The sequence below is a fragment of the Bombus flavifrons genome, chromosome 4 (assembly GCF_040668555.2).
Source record: "Bombus flavifrons isolate JBK064 chromosome 4, iyBomFlav1_principal, whole genome shotgun sequence".
NCBI classification, from domain to species: Eukaryota; Metazoa; Arthropoda; class Insecta; order Hymenoptera; family Apidae; genus Bombus; species Bombus flavifrons.
Window position 1 is genome coordinate 6,139,109 of NC_138445.1, and position 22,239 is coordinate 6,161,347.

General features: G+C 25.0%; 2 protein-coding genes across 4 annotated transcripts; one reads left to right on the forward strand and one right to left on the reverse strand.

Moving 5' to 3' along the window:
- Positions 1–158: 158 nt before the first annotated feature.
- mtRNApol (mitochondrial RNA polymerase) lies at positions 159–8,842 on the forward strand. Its single transcript, XM_069112101.1, is given in 17 exon segments — positions 159–481; positions 2,493–2,609; positions 2,693–2,895; positions 3,288–3,451; positions 3,955–4,298; positions 4,398–4,741; positions 4,896–5,165; positions 5,280–5,627; positions 5,805–5,975; positions 6,092–6,217; positions 6,349–6,549; positions 6,733–7,008; positions 7,123–7,368; positions 7,456–7,615; positions 7,733–8,244; positions 8,447–8,538; positions 8,659–8,842. Coding segments are annotated over 17 exon segments (3,837 nt in total). The 5' UTR covers positions 159–339; the 3' UTR covers positions 8,780–8,842.
- Positions 8,843–9,057: 215 nt separating this feature from the next.
- Positions 9,058–22,152, reverse strand: tefu (Serine/threonine-protein kinase tefu). Of its 3 annotated transcripts, XM_069112097.1 has the most exons (19): positions 22,076–22,152; positions 21,827–21,943; positions 21,484–21,621; positions 20,969–21,389; positions 20,450–20,803; positions 19,965–20,361; positions 15,502–19,853; positions 14,916–15,242; positions 14,545–14,850; positions 14,240–14,454; positions 13,671–14,011; positions 13,022–13,488; positions 12,651–12,880; positions 12,405–12,521; positions 11,647–11,802; positions 11,345–11,490; positions 11,163–11,269; positions 10,113–10,394; positions 9,058–9,914 (listed from the first exon to the last, which is right to left on the reverse strand). In XM_069112097.1, exons 2-19 carry the CDS (start codon positions 21,896–21,898, stop codon positions 9,736–9,738), a joined length of 8,607 nt encoding a protein of 2,868 aa, XP_068968198.1. In that variant the 5' UTR covers positions 21,899–21,943; positions 22,076–22,152; the 3' UTR covers positions 9,058–9,735. The 3 variants fall into 3 exon arrangements, with proteins under 3 accessions (XP_068968198.1, XP_068968199.1, XP_068968200.1); XM_069112098.1 differs by lacking the exons at positions 9,058–9,914; positions 10,113–10,394; positions 22,076–22,152 and adding an exon at positions 10,401–10,766 and having other exon boundaries at positions 21,827–22,042; XM_069112099.1 differs by lacking the exons at positions 9,058–9,914; positions 10,113–10,394; positions 11,163–11,269; ... (2 more) ...; positions 12,405–12,521; positions 22,076–22,152 and having other exon boundaries at positions 12,780–12,910; positions 21,827–22,048.
- Positions 22,153–22,239: the final 87 nt, after the last annotated feature.

The window sequence follows — 22,239 nt, forward strand, 5'->3', positions numbered from 1 at the left end:
AAAATTCGATAAAACAATTTATATTGCTACATATGTATATAATTTAACAATATGATGTGTTGTAGATTAAAACTAAATTAACAATTCATACTTAATCAGCAAATAAATATGAAATTTTCCCTGTCTGAAATGAGTATAAAATCTTAAGAATTTCCATTCTACAAGATGCCATCTATTAACTGCATGTTCATTTTGTTCGTGAATGTGAAATGCTATTTTTCATTTCGTGGGTTATATTATGTTGTAAATAATGATAATTTTCCTATATAAATTTATCATTATCTGCGAGATGATTAATTATTACATAGTTAGTGGTTAACTTTATGTAATCGTATAAAAATGTACAAACTTTTAATAACACGAGTTACGGAACGAATATCTCCACATGGTGTTTTCTTCATACCGAAGCAAGTAATAATGATGCAGCGATCAATGCGTCTATGCTCTTTCTGTAACTTTTACCACGGAAATATATCAAAATGTATGTTTACATTGTATATAATTCAGTTTTATGAATAATTTATATATATATAAATATTTTATTACTTTTTGCCTGCCGGCTACAAAATGAGATTGAAGTAATTTTTATATGTACATATTTTAGAGTTTGTGTCATTTAAAGTTTCAATTTTTGAGATTATTAAGTTATTACATGATCAGGTTATAGTATAATATTTTAAAATATTTATCAATTATAATTTCATTATTAAAACGTTATGTAAACGTTTCAATGATATTTACATAATAAATCTAATTAACCTGAAAAATCTCGCGCTGCTTTTCACACATGATTGTGTCTCTATTAGACCTAAGCGTTTTATGAAATTTTATTATGATAGATATAGAAAAATTTTTAATGTGTTACTTAACATAATAAATTTATCATTAGCATATCATTTTCTGCGGAAGTTGATTTTAAGATAGCCACTTTGAGCGCTGTTATTTGATATGACATATTTACGGTGGCAGGCAAAAAAAAGTTTAAAATTCATACTTGTGTACAATATGTATATTACATTAATAATAACTTTGCATTAAATATTGATAACAGTCATCTCTTATACAGACAAACACCATCATGCATAAGTATTTGAACACTTCCAAATTATTATAAATATATAAAATATATTTCAAATAGAACTCTTTATACTAATTTTCGCTTCTGATCTTACCTCGGACTACCATATATAGTTATTAGATGTGGATGAGAATGATAGTTGATATTAATTAGTATAAATAAAAATGTATCAATTGAAGATATCTAAGAATTGCTTATGCATTAATACCTAAGTTAAATGACTAAGTATACCTGTTCAATGTTGGGATCTTAAAATGATTGGAATATGTATTTGCAACCACACTCTAAAAGTTTATATAGATTTTATAAAATGCCAGCTGTTTATTAAAAATAAATATGAAACTTGATTGATGCAGATATATTCTTTGTTTCAATATCAATTTAGCAGAACATTTGATCCCAATTATGGCAAGAAGTAAAGAATTAACAGTAGAAAAACAATCTTCTGTCATAATATTGAAAATATAATAAGAATATCAATGTTTTAATTGGAATACATTAAGTGTTTAAGTACTTATACATGGTAGTGTATATATTATATCTATTTATAACTGTTTTTGTTAAAACTAATTGTATTTTCTAAAAATATGGTGTTTTGTTTACTGATTATCCATTAAATTTTCTTTTGTTCCTTACTGTAACAATCGAAGCCTGAACTACAAGCTATAAAGCACCCAAGAAAATTTGCATATCATTTGGAAATGATTTTCGTAACAAATATATAATATATAGTAGTTTCAAAAATTGAAACCAGGAAATGAAAAATCAAAAGTAAAATCAAATAGTATTCATGACATTTGTTATGAAGTTTTATAATAAAGGTACACAAAAAATTGTATTTATACAAAGTAAAAGGTAAATATATTAGGGGATTTAATTCATAATGCAAAGCAATGTAAATATGAATAAAGTGAAAATCATTTTGATAAGTAATTTTAAAACTTGGTTGGGAAACTAATATAATTTTTTATTGGAATTATCTGTTTTTAACAGTGCAACATTATATGACTAAGAAAATAATAATGTATAATTGAAAATAATGTATATAGGAATAATATAATAAACAAGAAGTCCTAGAGTTTGACAGTTTAATTTTGTCAGCATATTATATATTGTGACAACTAGTAAAAAATGTTATATACAAATAAGCCATTAAAACTTTTTTTAAAAAATTACAAGTATAAAAATAAGAAATTTGTTATAATAAGTATTTGACATAATAAATTTATTTATTAACAAATAGATATTATCTTAAATATATGTCATTTAATATATTATTATATTAATATTTAGTAAATATGTACTATATGTATAAGATATTAGATATGGATTTGGTGTTTCACATTCACATACATTTTTTAATTATTCATGTTTACAAGCTTATAACTGTAATGTACATTCATTTTATTTATAGCTATCAAATACCAGCAAGTTCGTATTTATGGTACAGCAACAGTAAATATATTGGGTCATTCACCAAAAAAGAAAGAAAGAAAGAAAAGAACAAAAACATGTGCCGAATTATTAGCAAGTAAAATTTGATATTATATTTACATAAATGTGTTTCACATATTGACATAAATTATTCTGCAATATTGTACATTTTTATTACAGTAACAAATAAAACAACAAGTACTAAGAGGACTGAAATAGAAAAGTTAACAGCATCTGATTTACCCATGTTTGTTGATAATCCTGACATCACTACAGATAATTCATGTGAAAGTAAAGATGTTATACTTAATCAACTCTTTGATTCAAAATATATGAAGGAAAATTATCATAATGTTTGTGATACTGAAATTTATTTAAATATTGTAAGTTACAGTAATTTATTCCTAATTGATTGTGTTAAATTATTTATTTTACTTTAAATATTAAAATATTAAACAGAATATTAAATATAATTATTTAGAAATTAAAGTATATGTAAATTTGGATCTCAATAAAAAAAAATAAGTTGTTATTTTTATAAAAAGTTTAGTTCATAAACAATAATTTATTTCTGTAAATAAAAATATTAATCCATAGTGTCAAGCATAATATTATTGTGATACACCAGAAATCAGTTTTTCTAAATTACAACTTAAAAAGTATTCTACAGTTGAAAATTGAATTTTTAAAAGATTCTTCAAACATAATGTTACATTGTTTAAGTATTATAACATAACAAGATTATATATTTATTTACTTTATAACTCATTAATAGGAAAATAATGTAAATATAGTTACTGAAAATGAAATGAAAGATAATTTGAATATTGGTAACGAAATCAAGAATAATATGCCTCAAAAAGATTCCACATTTCATTCTATTAAACAGACCAAATTGAAAAAAGATCAGAAGTTGGAGAATGTGTTGGAGTTAAGCATGTATGTATTAAAAGAATGAAATTATGTGATTTTGAAATATTTGTTTTCATATTATACCATCAATTTGATAGCTCTATTTTTATCAATATCTTTCCTTTGTGATTTTGTACATGTGTAGAGTCATGAAGCATGTAGATTATTACTTATTAAAACCATTACTAAACATTACAACACATTACAAACAATATGATATGAAATTTTCTTGGTTTATTATAAAATTTAATTTTTGTTACTGTACTAAGCTTTATAATTATCATTTTATTTTGAAAATGATCATATTGAAATTGTTTTGAGCAGAAATATAAACAATTTTTAATAATATAAAATTTTCATGATATATTTTTCTCTTTTAATTCTTACTTTAACTTTTGTTGAATATTGTAACTTTATAAAATATTTATTATTATTATTTACTAAATTTTGTTTTGCACATATAATTAGTATTGTATTATTTTGTAACTTAAATTAATAATAATTTTTACTAACAAAACTGTTTCTCTTAGAGGTAATGCACAAAAGAAGAAGAAAGTACATAACACGTATAAAGTAAAAAATTATATTGAAAGTTTATTAGCACATATACAAGTTTATTTAAGTTGTGGATTGTTAAGCAGAGCAAGCAAAACCTTAATGAAATGTAGGAAATATGTTAAAAATAATTTGGAATGTAATGAAATTATTAAGCTTTATAATATAGTTTTGGAAGCTTATGCTTCCAGAAGAAAAATAGGGAAAGTTTTAGAGTTATATGATATGATAAAAAATGATTCTTTAACACCAACATCCCAAACTTATGGATATATATTTGATGCTTTGGGAAATGAGACTGTAGATAAAAAACAAATTGGTAATTATATGTACATATTTTATTGCATATAAATTTTTAATATGATTGAACCTGCATGTATAAAGGAAAATATACTATAATAATGTATTTCATTTGCAGAATTACTCAAAAAATTAAATGTTGAAATGAATAATTACAATATATCTTTCGATGATATCTTTAGTAAGTCATACTTTAAAATTAGTCAGCAAAAAAATATATTAAAGGCAATTAGGATATTAATGCCAGACTTTGAACCAGCAAACACTACATTAAATAGAAATTATAGATGTAAACTTCTAGGAGAAATTCCGATAGCAAGTAGCTGTGAAAGTCCAACAAAAGGAATATTAACAATAAAAGAACTAAAAAATTTGTTAGAAACACAGCTCCAAACTGAATTAGCAATTGAAACACAGATACCAAGTATTAAAGCATGCAAGGAAAATATAAACACTAATGTGGTAAAATATTATTATGCAATATTTTATTGCCTAATATTTCAAATATATATTAATTTTTATACCTAAAAATTACACTTGCTTTTATAAATACAAATGCTTTTTATAAATCTTCAAGATTTGATATAGTACTAATGGTTTCTTTATCGTATATCAGAAAACAAAAATTACGGAACTAGAAAATTATTGGAAAGATGCAGCATTGGCAGCTTTTGAAAAGAATTTGAAGTGCTTAAAACAAAGAGAGTGTCAATCTCATAATGCTCCGATGGTTTTGTATCCATTTTTAGAAGTTTTGGATAAAGAATACTACATAGATGCTATATTACGTGAAATTAGACAATTAGCTGCAGGATCAGAAGCTTTTAGTTCATCTCTTAAAACATTATACACTGCATTGGGAAAATACATTTATAGGAAGTATGAGGTATGAAACTATTTATATAAATTATATTTATACATTTGTTGATAAAATATTTGTATACTTTGTCATTATAATTTTCATATACATACACTCAATTTTTATAATCTTAATTTATAGATTGAAACAAAGAAACAAACTGGAGTGTTAGATAAAATAATTAATATTTATTCAAAATACCTTGAATGGTACTTACATCCTGAAAAAATGCCACATTTAAATAATATGAATAATCGTACTGTATGGGAATATTTTGAGTATAAGGAAACAAAATATGGTAAACCTTCAAATTTTACCTCTGTAAATTGGCCTACGAATGTAATGATAAATATTGGCAAATTTTTGTATCATATTATCTTGAATGATATTATGCTTAAACCTGAAATTTTAAAAGGACAAGATTTAAAATATTCAATCCCTGCATTTTATACATTGTTTAGGAACAAAGGAAGTTATTTATCAGAACAGGTTTGTATGGAATATTATTAATTAAATATTGGAATATTCAAAGTTTTATAGTACCCAATATTTTCAGTTAGTTTTATGGGGAAGGTTATTGAACTCATTAATATCTGAGAGCTTTAGAGAAAAAATTAAATATTATTTAAATATTTTTAATACATAAAATTTATTTTTATGTTACAGATTAAACCACATCCTGTGGTATCAAAATTATATAGAAAGGTACATTTAGAAACATTAACATTTGAATCACTTCTTCTACCTTCTTATAGTCCACCAAGTCCATGGGTTTCAATATATTTAGGAGGATATCTTATAACGAAAACTGATTTTATAAGAACCTCAAGTGATTTTGTAAGCTTGCAATTTTTATTTATTTTTTAAGTATTTATATATTATACAACAATATATATTATCTTCAACATTATACTGTATAAGAGAAATGTATACTATTTATATTTTTTATTTAGGGTGGTTTATCGCATATATTTGAAAATACAAAACCAGAACAGTTATTTCCTATATTTGATTCATTGAATCAGCTTGGTTCTGTTCCATGGACAATTAATACTGCTATACTTGATATTATAATTAAGGTAATTCTGATATTAGAATAATTGTCTAATAGCTCTTATTGATAATGAATACATAATTACAATTATTACACATACAATACATAATTATAATTATTATAAATAATTTCCATTTGTATGTGTTTCTTAATTAGATTTTTCAAGATGGTGGTTCTGTAGAATTAAATGTTCCTCAATCAGTTTCTGAACTAACTCCACCAAGTCCAATAAATAAAAATGCTACTGTTGAAGAGAAACAAAAAGCAGCAATGGCAATAGCTCAATATAATCAAAAGAAGTATGATATGTATTCGTTGTGGTGTGATGCTCTTTATAAGTTATCCATCGCCAATCATGTATGTTTTTTATCTTTTCAAATATATTAATTTTGTATTGATAAGCAAATGTTAAATGTACTGTTAAATTAGGTATGAAGTATATATTAGACTATTTTTTAATTCCTTTATAACTCTTATAACTAAATACGTAATTTTATATATTTATACCATTCTATATAGTGAATTCTTTATTTTTTAAAGTTTAGAAACAAAATATTTTGGCTCCCACATAATTTGGATTTTAGAGGAAGAGTTTACCCAGTACCTCCTTATTTAAATCATTTATCATCTGATTTGGGCCGGTCTTTACTTTTATTTGGAAAGGGAAAACCTTTAGGTCCAAATGGATTAGATTGGTTGAAATTACATGTTATTAATTTAACTAACTTTAAGAAAGCAAATTCTGTTAAAGAACGGCTTGAATATGCAAATCAGAATATGGATAATATACTTGACAGTGCTACTAAACCTTTAACAGTAAGTTTTTAAGAAATTCATAATTACATGTTTATATTAAATAAACCTACACAGTTTTTTTAAATTAGGATACTTGAAATAATTTTAAATAGAACTGGTATTTATATTGTAAAGGGTAAAATGTGGTGGAAAAAATCAGAGGAACCATGGCAAACTTTAGCTGGGTGCATGGAAATAGCAAATGCATTAAAAGCACCAAATGTAGAAGAATATGTGTCTATGTTCCCAGTACATCAAGATGGCAGTTGTAATGGACTTCAACATTATGCAGCACTTGGTAAAGATAAAATTGGTGCGGAAAGTGTTAATTTACATCCATTTGATACCCCAAAAGATGTATATTCTGAAGTTGTGTCAATTGTAAGTTTACTGTATTACACAAAATTGTAGCTTGCAATATATATACGTAAATATTTTTGGAAAGAAAAATATTCAGTTACATTTTAGATTGAAACACAACGACAAATTGATGCAAAAAATAATGTTAAAATTGCACAAATATTGGAAGGATATATAAAAAGAAAAGTCATAAAACAAACTGTGATGACAACAGTATATGGTGTAACAAGATATGGTGCAAAACTTCAAATAATAAAACAGTTAAAAGGTAAATTTCATTTTTCAATGTATGTAGAATATTTGGACAAAAAAGAAAAAATTTAAGGTATATTGTTACGAACCAAAAAGAGATGAAAATTTATTTTAATATTCATATTTTGTGTAGATATAGAAAACTTTCCAAAAGAACATATTTGGCCTGCTAGTATATATTTAACTGAAAACACATTTCACGGTTTAAGAAAAATGTTTAAAAGTGCAAGAGAAATTCAAGATTGGTTCACAGAATGTGCTCAAATTATTTCTTCTATTTGTTGTGCAAATGTAGAGTGGGTTACTCCATTAGGTCTTCCTATTATACAACCTTATATGAAACAAACATCTTCAAATGACTATATTAATAATAGGTACTAACCTACAAGTATATAATTTTGTAAATACATCAATTTACTTTTAGTATCTAATATTGTAATGTTCAAAAATAAAATTTTTGGAAATGTTTATAGGAAACCTGATAATATAAAACAACGGAATGCATTCGCACCAAACTTTATACACTCTCTAGATTCCAGTCACATGATGCTTACTGGGCTACATTGTAATAAAAATAATATTACTTTTGTCTCAGTACATGATTGTTTTTGGACTCATCCTTGTACCGTAAATGCCATGAACAAAGTAAGTAAACTACTAAGTAAAGTAATTTACTGCACCATCCATACATTTCAATGTTTTTGAATATAATACATAGTATAAGTCTAATAGTACTCCAACAGTCCACAAAATATAAAGTAAATTATAAATAAATATAAAATGAATATAAATTGGATATTCAAATGTTTTTCATATTTTCTTATAGATACATAATTATTTTTTATAGATATGCAGAGAACAATTTGTTGCTCTTCATTCTGAACCCATCCTTGAAGATTTAGCTATATTTTTTGTGAAACGATATTTACCAATTTATGAGTAAGTAATGTTTACAAAAATATATATTTCTAGTAAAAACATAGATTCATAATTTACAATGCAATACAATATAAATTAATGTACTGACAGTATTTTAATTTGAGTATAATATAATTGCAGACAATTAAAGTGCAAAAAGAAGCCTGGCATTGAAGAAATACGCAGATGTTTAACTAATGTACCATCAAAAGGTACTTTTGATATTAATAATGTTTTGTCGTCTGTATACTTCTTTAATTAAATTTTTACGAGTCTTAGAACATTTTATGTAAATTAATGATAAAAATAAATTACTCAAATATAATGTAGTTTTTATATCCCTTACTTTATGTGTATTCAATTCGTAATTTATGTCTAAGTCATTATATTTTAATATTCATAAAATAGTTCTTTATTGATTTCAAATGATACATTATGCCAACTGAAGGTTGAAGATTAAATCTATCAAAATAACGATGTTTTACAGATATAGATAGATAGAGATACTTTAGATAAGAATTTCAATATTTAGAATACATATACTTTTTATATACATTTTTTATTTTTTTTAAGTGGTATTACTTATACAGAGCATTTCTGAAATTATGGTACATGCAGTCGGATGGTGATTCTACATGCAAAGATAAGTCGAAAAAGAAAAAAGAACACTTTTTCATTTAAGACCTCGTTCTCGAGAAAAATGAGTTTGAAATCCCATCAGATATCCGTGTATTAACCGGATGTTTTAAATTGTGAACTTCTACTTCTGTATTATTAAATATGGACAATGCCACGATTTGCTTCCTGTTATTATTGTTATTTCATTTCCGAGATATCGATATTACTTTCCTTTATTCTGTATTTAATTTGTATTTTGAATGATTTTACAAATAAGAATAAGATTAGTACTTTTTAAGAATCATTTTATTAATTAAGTACTTAATGGTTTAAAAACTCATTTTTTTCATAAGTGAAACTTTAAATGAAAAAACGTTTTTCTTCGATTTATTTTTGTATGTAGAAACACCACGCTTGTATATTTCAGAGACACCCTGTACATATTTATATTTATAATTCGTATAAAATTTAAAATAAATAAATTTAAAATACAAATATCATACTTTTAAAGTAGTGTTATGAAATAAGTGATTTCTAAACTTACATCACATTTGGATAAAATCTTTCGCTTTTTTTTTAAGATTATGAAATATAGGAATATTATAGGTATGGTTGCCATCCACAATATAAACGACAAAGATTCATAGGATCATGGGCTTCTTGTATAAGTCTTTCAACTTGACCAGATACACTAGATACTAATCCTTCTTCAGTGCCTTGTAGTTTTTGCTCTATTCTCAAAAGAGCTCTTTCTGCTGTCTTATTAGTTGCTCTAGAACCTATCAATAATAAATATTTTTAAAATATTTTTCTGTAGTACTAATATGATACAATGAATATGTAACATATTATATTACATTATTCATATATTTTCAATAAAATATTAAATTTCATTTGTAGAATATTATTAATTTATGCGATTACTATAAAAAGTATAATATAAGAAAAGAAAATATGAAAGCATAAATTATATTTACACTGATTATTTTCGACTAATTTTGATGATGTTCCGCCGCTTTGAATGTTACGTGCTTCAGCGGGTGTTATAGTCCATTTAAATAATGGATCATATAAAAGAACTTGAAGTAATGTTATAATTATTTGTCTTTGATCACGTAATACGGTTAATGTTTTCTCACAGCAATGTCTCATTGTTCCCTCTACGCCAGATACACCCATACCGTCTTCAATATTTCGTGTAAGTCGAAATGGAATGGTTTCAGGAACTGGTAATACCTTTCCTTGTTCAAATGCTATGCCTATTATATTCAATAACAAAAAAATTGAAGTATTCATAAATTACATTATTAACCCTTTGCACTCGACAGGCGACTTCCAGTCACCACGGCATTCCGTGCTGCAACTCCAGTGGCGAGCGAGAGGCGATAGTCCCTGTTTATGCTAGATTTCGATATCTCTAATTGATGAGAGTGCAATATTGGTTCGTAAATTGGTTCCTTAGCTCTTTGTGTTCTTTGTTAGGAAGTGTAAAGTGTTAGACTTTAAAATGGAGATAAAATATTTAATCCCATATCCCTCCGAAACTATGGTTCAACTATGGTATTGAAAAAACGTCTCCAACGTTAGTTCGGATTCGACGATCATGGCAAAAGTATTATAGTTTAGAAACCCTAAAAAAGTGGTATTCGGAAGTGAAATTAGCTCAAATGAAGATGAACTTGATTTTGAACTGTTGAAAAATGAGATTAATTATATCAAGAATGCATCTTGGTAAATGCTTTATAAGTTATCATACAAAAAAATACAGAAATTAATATTACAAAATCATATTTTCAAAGATGTAAATATAGATAAATTATTAGAATATAATGTTTTTGCAAGTTAATTTGTATATGAAATCATTTTACACTAGCTGTAAGACACGCGTCATGTATACGCTAAATCATCCGGAGTAGCTGCTACGCCCGGCCGAAAAAGTCCTCGAGTGCAAAGGGTTAATAATAGTACTAATAATACAATGTTGCTAATATTATTACTAGTTTCAAAAATTACGTAATCATATTTACCAAAATCAATATGAATTACTTCAGCAGTTATTTGATCAATTAAGATATTACTTAAATGTCTATCTCCTAATCCTAAAATATATCCTGCCATTGATGTTGTTGCTATACTGTGAAAATATAGTAAGTATAATTTAATGAATATAATAAATTCAAGAGTAATTACTATATAAAAATATTATTACCTGCGTGTATACGCTAATCTGCGTTCAAACCACGTTTCAGGTGATGGATATCTTTCAATAAAAAAATAATGCATCACTGGATGCATATGTGCACAACAATCCATAAATACTTTCAACTTTACATTAGTTGATGATTTTTCCACTGCCTAGAAATTAAATTTACATTATATTTCCATACTATAATATTCTATATACTGTAAGGTATCACATAGTCATTATAAAATTCATACTGCAAATAATAATCAAAATAAAAACAATACATATCGGTTGTAAAATTAAATCTTATTTGAATATAATCTTACTGCTAGTTTGTCTCTACAATAATTTGCTTTATAATCCTTTGGATAGTATTTCTCGTGAAGTCCTTGAATGGTACCTGAACCTACCAATATAGTTACGATAGGTATTGTTTTATCACACCATTCAAGTATTCCTGATCTTTGTGTTAATGGCACAACCTAGAAAAGTAATAGAAGAAACATAAGTATAGGACATATAAGATTATAATTACATTAACATATAAAAGAGATATTTAATATATCTAAAATAATTTGTATCACTAATTAATCATGTATCAATATTAAAGAAACGTGTCTGCTTAAATAATTAATTTTAGTTAATATTAATCAATTTAGGAGAAGATAAAGGAGATGCTGCAAGAGTAATTAATTCAAGTACAGAAGTAGGAAAGGAGCAGAAGAAAACGATAAAAAGAGAAAAAGGGAAGCTCTTATTCTAGAATGTGGCAGGAGTGGAGAGAAAAAATAAGGATTTTTAGGGATATGTCGAAAAATTTGTTTTTATAGGGTCAGCAGAGACATAAGAGGACAAAAGCTGACAAAGAATACAGGACATATTATTTAAGGGATTTGATTCGGAAAGGAAGAATTTATCGAAAAATGGAAGTCGGAAGTGTAGAAGGGTGAGTTAGATAGTTTAATGTAAGCTAAGTCCATCTCATGGCCGGTGATACTGAAAAACGCTAAATAAATAAGAAAAATAATAATAATTAATTTAATGATGACAAATGCTTGAAATATAAATAATTTGTTAATATTACCTTGTAAGTTCTAATTGTTAATTTTCTACGTTTAGTATCTTTATGAGATTTTAACAATATATTCATTACATTAAACACTTGTTGCATTACAGCATCTTGTCGTAAATCATCTCTTCCCTAAAAGTATATTTAAATAATTAAAAGTATATAGTATTCTTTCTCTCTCTCTGTCTTTCGATAGTATCAAAAATAAATGTTTTTTTTGTCCAGTATTGAACATATTATGTAATACACTTAATAATATACCTTTATTAATTCATGTCTATATATGCCATCTGTACCAATACAAGTTAATTTTTTTGGAGTATTTATACCTCCAACAGTTTCATATGATTCTGTATATTTAGCAATGCCAATCACATTGTTGTAATTTCTGGATGGTCGTACATCAATTGTTAACGTTAGCACAAATATGTTTTCGAAATTTTTAATCTTTAAAATTTTTTGATTTCTTGGTATTTTAATTTCATAACCCGCTAGAAATGGAAATTCTATGATGAAGTATTCTACAATTAGAACTAAGTTTAAGATGTACTATTACACATAATATCTGTTTATATGTATTGATATATGTATAATTATATTTTCATTAAAAATACAATAATATATCTACTTACATTTATTTGAGGTAGTTGAAAGATTAGCCAACATAACTAAAGCATGTGATAACTTTTCCATTTCTTGTATAATTAAATTTATATCTGATTCTTTTATTTCTTGTAACAATTTTTGTGTTCCAAGAACTCTTGGTTCTAGTGTTCTACTTTTTCTAGCTGTATTATAATCATAATCACCATATAAATTTTTTAATGCTAACAGAACTGGTAATGTATGATGTGGATGTTCTAAAGCACAACGTTGCATAATGTTATATATTTTTTCAGAAAACTCATTAAATTCATCATTCATATGCGCAGCTAATTGTGGCACAAGTGGAATAAATTTAAAAGATGGTAATCTGTTAAGATTTTCTTGCAATAAATCATTGACTTCCTTTTGATGTATATTATCTAACCAAAGCGCAATTATTCTAAATATTAACAAATTATAATTTTCGCTGTGCTGTAATGCTATTAAGTAATACCTGTGTAAAGCAACATAATAATGTTTATTTATAGATATTAAGTAAGATAATATCAATTTTAACATAATTAACAGATATTAAAATATATTAATAGTAAATGAAATATAAATATACTTTACTGATATGTGAAAAACAGAAATTATAGAGCTCTTTTATGAACTTTGTAGAAATATGTAACTTACTTTAATGCTAAAATCAAATAATTATCTTTTTCTTTTTGTATATGTTCCAGTTCTGCAACATCATTCGTATTTTGTCTTTGGTTTAAAATCATTACACTTCTAATATCTTTATCTTCACTAATTGAATGTTTATTAATTCCTTTATAGGAATATGTAATACATTCTTTTAGATTTTCAAACTGAGGAGATTTCATATATGAACTAATTTGCTGATACTGATTATCAGCAAAACGAGCTAAAGCTACTTGTGTATCATGTAAATCTTTAATTGTATCAGTATTTTGTGTACTAATTGATGTGTTTATATCTATAGATTTTAAGTAATATTTTTCTATCACAGTCTGAAAGATAATAAATAACAGCATACATTATTTTTTTATTATGTATGTATATGTATATAATATATTGTAGTGAGAGATGTATATAAGATATTGTAGTGAAATAAAATATTGTATTAAAGCTTAGTACATCTATAATAAATAATAATAAAATATATAAAGCTGATAATAAGATACTAAGTAATCTTAAAAATTGCATACTTTAATTTACTTTTATTTCATGATACATACCTGGGGATTTTCTGATTTTGTTTCAGCCATCCAATCTCCATAAACTCTTAATATTTGTGCTCGTAATTTTGCATCTAAAGTTTCCTTTTGCATTAAGTTACGTAAAAGAAATCGTCCAACATCTAAATCTTTCCTAACTAGTGCTAATAAAGATTCTTGATAAAGCAATTGATCTTGAATTTTTGATGGTATACCCTTTTGTTTTATTAAGATATCTTCATAAAAAAATTAAAATATGAATAAAATACATATATTTTATAATTGAATATTTAATATAATGTTATAATAATCTTAATTATATATACCTAATGAACGTGTAGCAATATGCAAGTTGTCTTTATCTGCTGCTATTTTTGATATTTGCAAATATGTATTAAAAAGCGCACTTTTAATATTTGCGTTATTAATTAAAGTATCATTTATTTGAAACATAACAGTTCTTTGAGTTAAAATGGGTTCAATATATTGAAATTCATTAAAATTTGCAATATCCTGCTGTTGCCATTTATGTAAGATTTTTTCATATTCATCTTGTTTAGCAAAGCTTAACTCTTCAATTTCATTAATTAATTGCAATTGCATTAACTTTTCATATATAGTTTTACTACTTTCTAAAAATAATCAATTTTTAAATAGATAATACTTTTTCATAGTCAGAAAGTTTAATAATTCTTACCTAGATTAATGTTCTTAAGTGCTTTGATAATATTTATGCGAGCATTTTGAATTGCATTCTGTATAGCTGTCTCATTACCTTCATGAAAATATTTTAATGCTTCATAATGATAAAAGTGATAATCATGTTCAGTTATTTCTAATTTTAAATTACAGTTATTTTGTGGATATAAAGCTTGATTTGTCTCACAAATATCCCAATTGCTAAGTCGCCAAGCACATTCATACTGAATGTCTTTATCTATTTTTACACCATTATTTGACATAGTAGATATAAAATTACTAAGTAAATAATGAAGACCAGACTGATATAATCCATTTGCCATTTCTGAAATGTATAATACATTACATATAATATGAAGTTATTATAATGAAAATATAATTTTCTTTTTAATAAATTACAATTTATTGAAACTTTATGATCATTATAAATAAATTTTGTATACTTTAAAATAACAAATTTCTAATTAATATAAACATATAACAATTTTAAAATATTTTGTTTTATATATACGTAGTTTTAATGTCACATCAACTACAAGGTGTTAAAATCTTGTTAATAAATGTTGTAATTTTGTAATACTCACCTTTAATTACTGACATATTCCCGGAAGAAAGTTCAACATCTTGTGCAGGCATTACTTTATCCCATTTATTGGTATGTATATAATGTTGAATACGAGTAGAATGATCATGCAAATGTGAAGAACCAGTGCCATTTATTGCATCAAAATCACCTATCTTAGCGTAAGAATCTCTGAGTATATTTTGTATCACTTTCCCTTGTTCAGCTGATTTTTCATAGACATAATCAATTTTTGAGATATTAGTAAAGTTATTATAATCATTTAAAATAGTTTCACAAGACATTTCTGCATATAATATTGCAGTAAAAAATGCTGAACAATATTTGGCAGCTTTTGCAATACATATATAATTAAATTCTAAATCATTGTTTGGAACTTGCATTCTAATATAGTTCACAATATTCAACATACAACGTACAATACAATGATCACAATTTGTAAATTTATGTGAAGGAATGCTTGTTTTTATTGTAAAATCAAAATGATATTCAAAAAATGTATTAATACACGAAGATATGGTACTCATAAACCGTTTATCTATATGAATTATCAAAAAAATAATTCTTGGTAAAATTATTTCACAAAAATCAGTACTTAACGTACAAATGGGGATTAAATTTTCAGAATAAAATCCTGTAAAACACTCTAAAACATTACATGTTAATACTATAATCCAACTAGCATATGAACCATCCGATTGAGTTGTCCAAAAGGTATTATCTGACTTTATAATATCATTAATTTTTGTGTAGTTTATAGCAATGTTGCTCATTTTTGAGTTTTTGTTCTTTATAAATGGCTGAATATAATTTAAAGGTAATACTGCCTGTGATTCATCCAAAACAGTTTTTAGATTGTTCATGTATTCAGTATCTAACAACTTTTGCCCCCAAGAAGATGAAAGTAAAACATCCAGTATATTAGCACTAATTTTTCGAAACTCAATATCACTTTGAAATAAAAATTGTACCATTGTTATCATTATTTTATATGATAATATTTCTATTAAATCAGAAGATTCTTTAACATGACTTTTCTGAAAATATATCATTGATGTCAAATCAGTTGGTCCTAATTCGCCTAAACATTTTACAGCTTCAATTGAAACATTTATATCAGATGATGCTGTTAATTTTATGAGTTTGTATATCAATCGATGCAATATGCTTGAGGTACAATCTTCAAAAAAGCCATGAAATGTTTCAAGTTTATCATATAGTTCCCGTAATTCTTCTTTTCTTGTAGATAATTGTATTCGTAAATGAACAATATCTTCTACGCTATAATGTATATCTTTATCAGTCACTGTACACAAAAAATGTTTTACTTCTTGTTCCAAACTATAAATTTCCTTTGCTTTATATTTCAAATCATTATGTATCTTTCGTATTTCTAAAAATATAGGAACATTTGGAAATGAATTTAATTTCTCTATTGCATCAGATAATATTTCCTTTTGATCAATTATTAAGAACTGAAGTATTTCTAGAGCTATAGGTATCTTCCCTGCTTGTGCTATAGGAATTAAAGTTATAACAGTGAAATTCAAAATTTCTTTGATTGCTTCAACTCTTACACACAAAACATGTTTTATAAATTTGTAAAAATATTTACATCCTAGTTTACAAAGGGTATCATCAAATAATTTAATTATGTGAAGTAAACTGTAACCAATATCTTTTATGATATACATAGACAATGTATTGAAATATTCTTCTTTCAATTCTTTAATAATCAATGAACAAAAGAATATGTACTGATGAAAAGCTTTTATCTTATGTTCCTCAAATTTCTTTTTATAGATATTATTAATTAAATGTGATAATATTTTTTGTAATACTCTTGGGCAATTATAAACTAAATAGTATTGTACAGACATTTTTGGTATAATAAAGTTTTCTTCTATGTACTTCAAACAAATAAGCATTGTTTTGTTTTTAAAATGAGGAGGATCTGATATTGCAAACGATATTCTTTCTCCCAATATTTCTTCAAGGTAGTCTTCATCGTGTAATCTTTCAATAAGAAATATTAATATTTCTTCAAATTTTTCTTTAAACAAATTAGAGAACTTCCTCATTTCAGCAAATTCATCTTGATTTGATTTTAATTTATAAAATATTTTTCCTACTAATGTTTTTGATCTATTTCCATTATTTTCATTAATGCAATATAATAGCCATGATAAAATTTGTGGAAAAATATTTTCAATGAGTTGTTTAAATGATAAGTTAATATAATTGCAAAAGGAAATGACACTAGAAAGTTCTAGATTTTGAAATTTAATAAATGCTATTGTATTACTATATATTTTATAAAATTGTTCTTCTGATTTACATTGTGTTAAATTCCAAGGAAATAATTGTGATGAATATTTGGAATTAAACCAGTATGTCATTAAATAACTTAAATTTTCTTCCATGATGTTTGAATAATTGATTTGATTTGCCATAATATTTATTGATTTTGAAATTATTTGACTTTCTACCCTTTTGTCAATGCTAAACCGTAACATTGTTAATAATGCACGACACTGAAATGTTCCATTGGTAGATATTATAGCAGCAAGCATTAATGAAATACTTGCTGTTGTAATTTCCGTCTCGTCTGTTTTTATTTTGTCATCCGTTTTATTGTTAATGGCTAATTCATTTATTGACTTTTCTATTTTTGTAAATAATGTTTCTTTCCATTCGAAATTAATATTCTTTAAAGAATATATCTTTTGTATACACTTAATTATTTGCACTTGTGCAAGAAATGAACTACTAATAAGGGATGATAAAATTCCTTCAAATATTGGCATTTGGTTTAAAGTATGACATGTAGTATAACAAAAATGGGAAGGACTAATATAAATAATTTCTGAGAGACATTTAATAAATTCTTTATGAGCAAGGACACCATATCTTTTTTCAGATCGCAGCTTATTAAATCGAACAATAATATTCATTAAATTATCTAACTTGTAATTGTAAACTAAGGCATAATTAAAGAAATATGGTAAAACATTTAATATATAACGTGTAATTGTTTCATCTTTATAGCATTCGTGATATAATTGCAACAAATTTTTCAATGGTAGTTCATTGTGATTTTTCCATAACTCTTCTTTATCATATTTTGATAGAGATTTTAAAACTGTTATAGCCATCATAAAATCAACTGTATGTGAAAGATCGTACATATCAATTTTAAGCAAGTTATCCATAAGCTTTATTTGAATTTCACATTTTCTTTGTTTTAAGTTCATACAACAGAATAATGCTAAAGCTTTTGTTGTTTGTATCCTTATTGTACCTTTGTCACAAAAGTTACATGGCTTTGTTTGTATGACTTCTCTACCTAAATATTTATGGCTATTTAGTCTAGACTCATAGCCATCATAATAATCACGATTAGTTTTATAATCGGAAATTTCATTGTCCTCAATATTCATTAAACTAAATATGTTTTTTAGCATATTCAATGTTGCAGATGTAACAATTATTTTTGCTATATCAGTATCATATGATGTTCCATACAATGTATTAAGTGCTTTTGTTATGTTAAATAGATAATTATATTTGCTTCTTGATGGATTGGTTATTTTTTCCAATGAACTATAAGCAATATCTATATAATTTTTCAATGCTTGTATCAAAGATAAATCTTCAATATTTTTAGATACCATATTCAATTCTCTCATCATTGATAAAACTTTTGCTACAACCGCAATCTTTATTATAATTATATGAAGAGCATTATTTCCATCTTCAATAATAACATGTAAACTGTTCATTAAATAAGTTACAATATCTTCCATAAACAGTACATATCTATTTACTTCTGGCTTTTGTTCTGCATTTTCCACCTTTTCTTTAGTGAATACATTTTTTTTATACTTTAATAACAAATAATAATGTTCAATGTCTTCATAAAATGACTTAGTATTTTGTTCAATTTTTAAACAATCACATATGTCATTAATATCATAGTCATTGAATTTTATTTGTTTCTGATGTTTTGACTTTAATGTTATGCCAATAAGTAATAAGCACAGTTCATCAATTCTTATCTGTGTTGCCATTTCGTGCCAAGGAATATTTAATATCCATTTTATAAGACATGACCTAACAGAATTTGTATCCATTGCTGGTGAATATACATTTATATTAAATACTTTCATATTAGTAGGCAAAGGCAAATGTTCACAGATTACTATTAATGTACGGAGACTTATAATAGACCACTTAATAACATTTGTCAAATATAGCTTTAAAAGTGCATTTGGATTTGTTATTTTATTATGTATTATAAAAAGCTGTGTGAGTTTATGAGTTGATATTTCATTCTGATTTATGTTTAATGATCTAAAACAATAAGTTACTATAGACATACAAACATAAAATCAATATTTTAAAAGAGTGTAAAATAATAAAATAAATGTATATGACCTAAAATCTGAAATAAATAAATAATACCTTAATAAAATATCCCATATTTGGTCCCAATAAATATTTGAATTTTCTATATCCATTATAGAACATAATTTTTCATTCATTAACAAAACAGCAGCTAGTTCAAATAAATTATTTATAATCTTTTCTTTCTTAAGAGATAATGTGAAAAGATCTACTAAAACTTTTAAAAATGTTGGAAAATCTTCTGATTTTAAACATTCAGGATATTGCTTAAACAATGCTGTTAAGACCTGTATCATGGGCCAAGCCTCTTCTGGATTATTATCAATAAGCATATCAACTGGTCCATTTATTTTGACAGCAATTCGTCTGCGTTTTGCTGGTTGTATATAATCATAATTATTGAATGATGTTTTCTCAGTGATCAAATCTGGATTTTCCATTACTTGTTTAAAAACTAAAACATATTTATTTTTAGATTAATAATTAATAAAATATATTTATTTTACATATTCTTTATTTTAAAAAAGTTACAAATATATTACCTTCAATTGCAAACCAAAGGAAGCTCTTTGAAAGTATATCAGCTTTAAAATCTTTCAAAATCATTAGATACATACTTTTAAGAGAATTGTACCATTTTCCCCAATCATAAGCATAAGCACCATCACAAGTTTTACATACTCCTTTGGGATGATGAATTTTTACAAAAAATAGTAAAAGTTTATATTTTTCGATAGAACTGTCCAATCTGATTATATTCGGTAAAATATTTTCACTAAAATGACACAGTGTAATTCTATATTCTACTGCAATTTGTTGACATATTGTATATGTAACTTTGTAACTAGATTCAGCTAAAATTTCTCCATTTTTTTCTACATCAAGGAAAATACTTTCTAAAATTGGAAAAAGTTATAGCATGTTTTATTATGATGTTAAATTAATAATTTATATATATATAAATTAGTTAAATTATAGATAATATATAGTTGTTGCTTTTAACATGGAATTTTAGAATAAATTTTAATTAAAAAGATTGTTTTAAAAATTTCATTACATACCTAAAAATAATAGTATTTCTTTTACATTTAAAAATAAATTTGTATGCAAACAACCATACTCAATGATCATTTGCAATGTATCTAAAACAACTCTTTTACTTGTAGGAGAAGACATATATTTATATAAATTTAAACACATTTTTAACAATTCCTTCCACTGTTCATGAGTCATGTTCACCTGATATATTCTAAATGGTAGTATATAAGAATTTAGCACATTTATATAAGTATCATGATAATATTCGTATATATGTGTCCCTAAAATTTGTAAAATTAAAGGCATTATATCTTCACATTTTAAAAGTGGTACTTTATGACAATTTGCATGTCGAAATGTATTTTTCACAAGTATGCATGTATAATTTCGTTCAGTTATTACTGCTTTATTAGAAGAATCTTTATTAGCAAGTCTATCTGCTTCCTTGAATAAAAATAAAAATGGTTATAACATTATGTAAAATTACTTCTAACAAATTTCATTTTAATTATATTCTATAGCATAAAAATATATTTACATTTAATACTATCCTATGGACACTATGTATTACATATGACCAATCTACAATACTTTGTGTTCTTTCCTTTGTATTTTTACAAATTTCTAGTATTGCATCTTCATTTTCATATAATTCTAATAATTCCTGAACACACATCTAAAACGAAAATTATAATTAACATTTAGTACAATGAATAGCATTATTCTTCACACAATGAAAGATTATTATTATTGAACAATGTCTAAAACATTAATAATTGTTAATTAATGTAACCTTTCTTAACTAGAAATTGTCCCAAAATGATAAAGTTTAAAATTCAATGATATAAAACAAACATTAGTAGGTACATATGTATACATACCTTTTTACTTGCAACTTTCTTACTATCTGCATTTCTTAATATTTCTTGTGCTCTTTCCAAATATCTTGACATTTTTATTCCAATTCTTGATATTTACTTATATTGTATTACATACTCCTGACAAGAAAATTCGTCAAGTTACATATGTATGTATATATATAAATTTTATATATACATATATACGACAATTGATAGTACTGACAATAGTATATTAGTTATTAAAAGATGTTTAACCGAAATAATACTTACTTTTCATTCTCAAATAATCAAATCTACGAAACTATCATTCTACTAGTTACTCTCTGATAAACCTTTTCTAGTAAAAGTACTAGATGAACAATAACTAATTATATAGATAACATAACTGTGAATATTCGAATCAAAGTAAACTTATATATAATAGGCATTTTTTT

Coding starts and splice junctions, on each gene's coding strand:
- tefu (XM_069112097.1), bottom strand. CDS start 21,898: ATGTCAAGATATTTGGAAAGAGCACAAGAAATATTAAGAAATGCAGAT. Junction 19,854..19,964: donor ATATGGGATATTTTATTAAG/GTATTATTTATT, acceptor TTATTGTTTTAG/ATCATTAAACATAAATCAGA. Junction 14,455..14,544: donor TATTGCTACACGTTCATTAG/GTATATATAATT, acceptor TTTTTTATGAAG/ATATCTTAATAAAACAAAAG.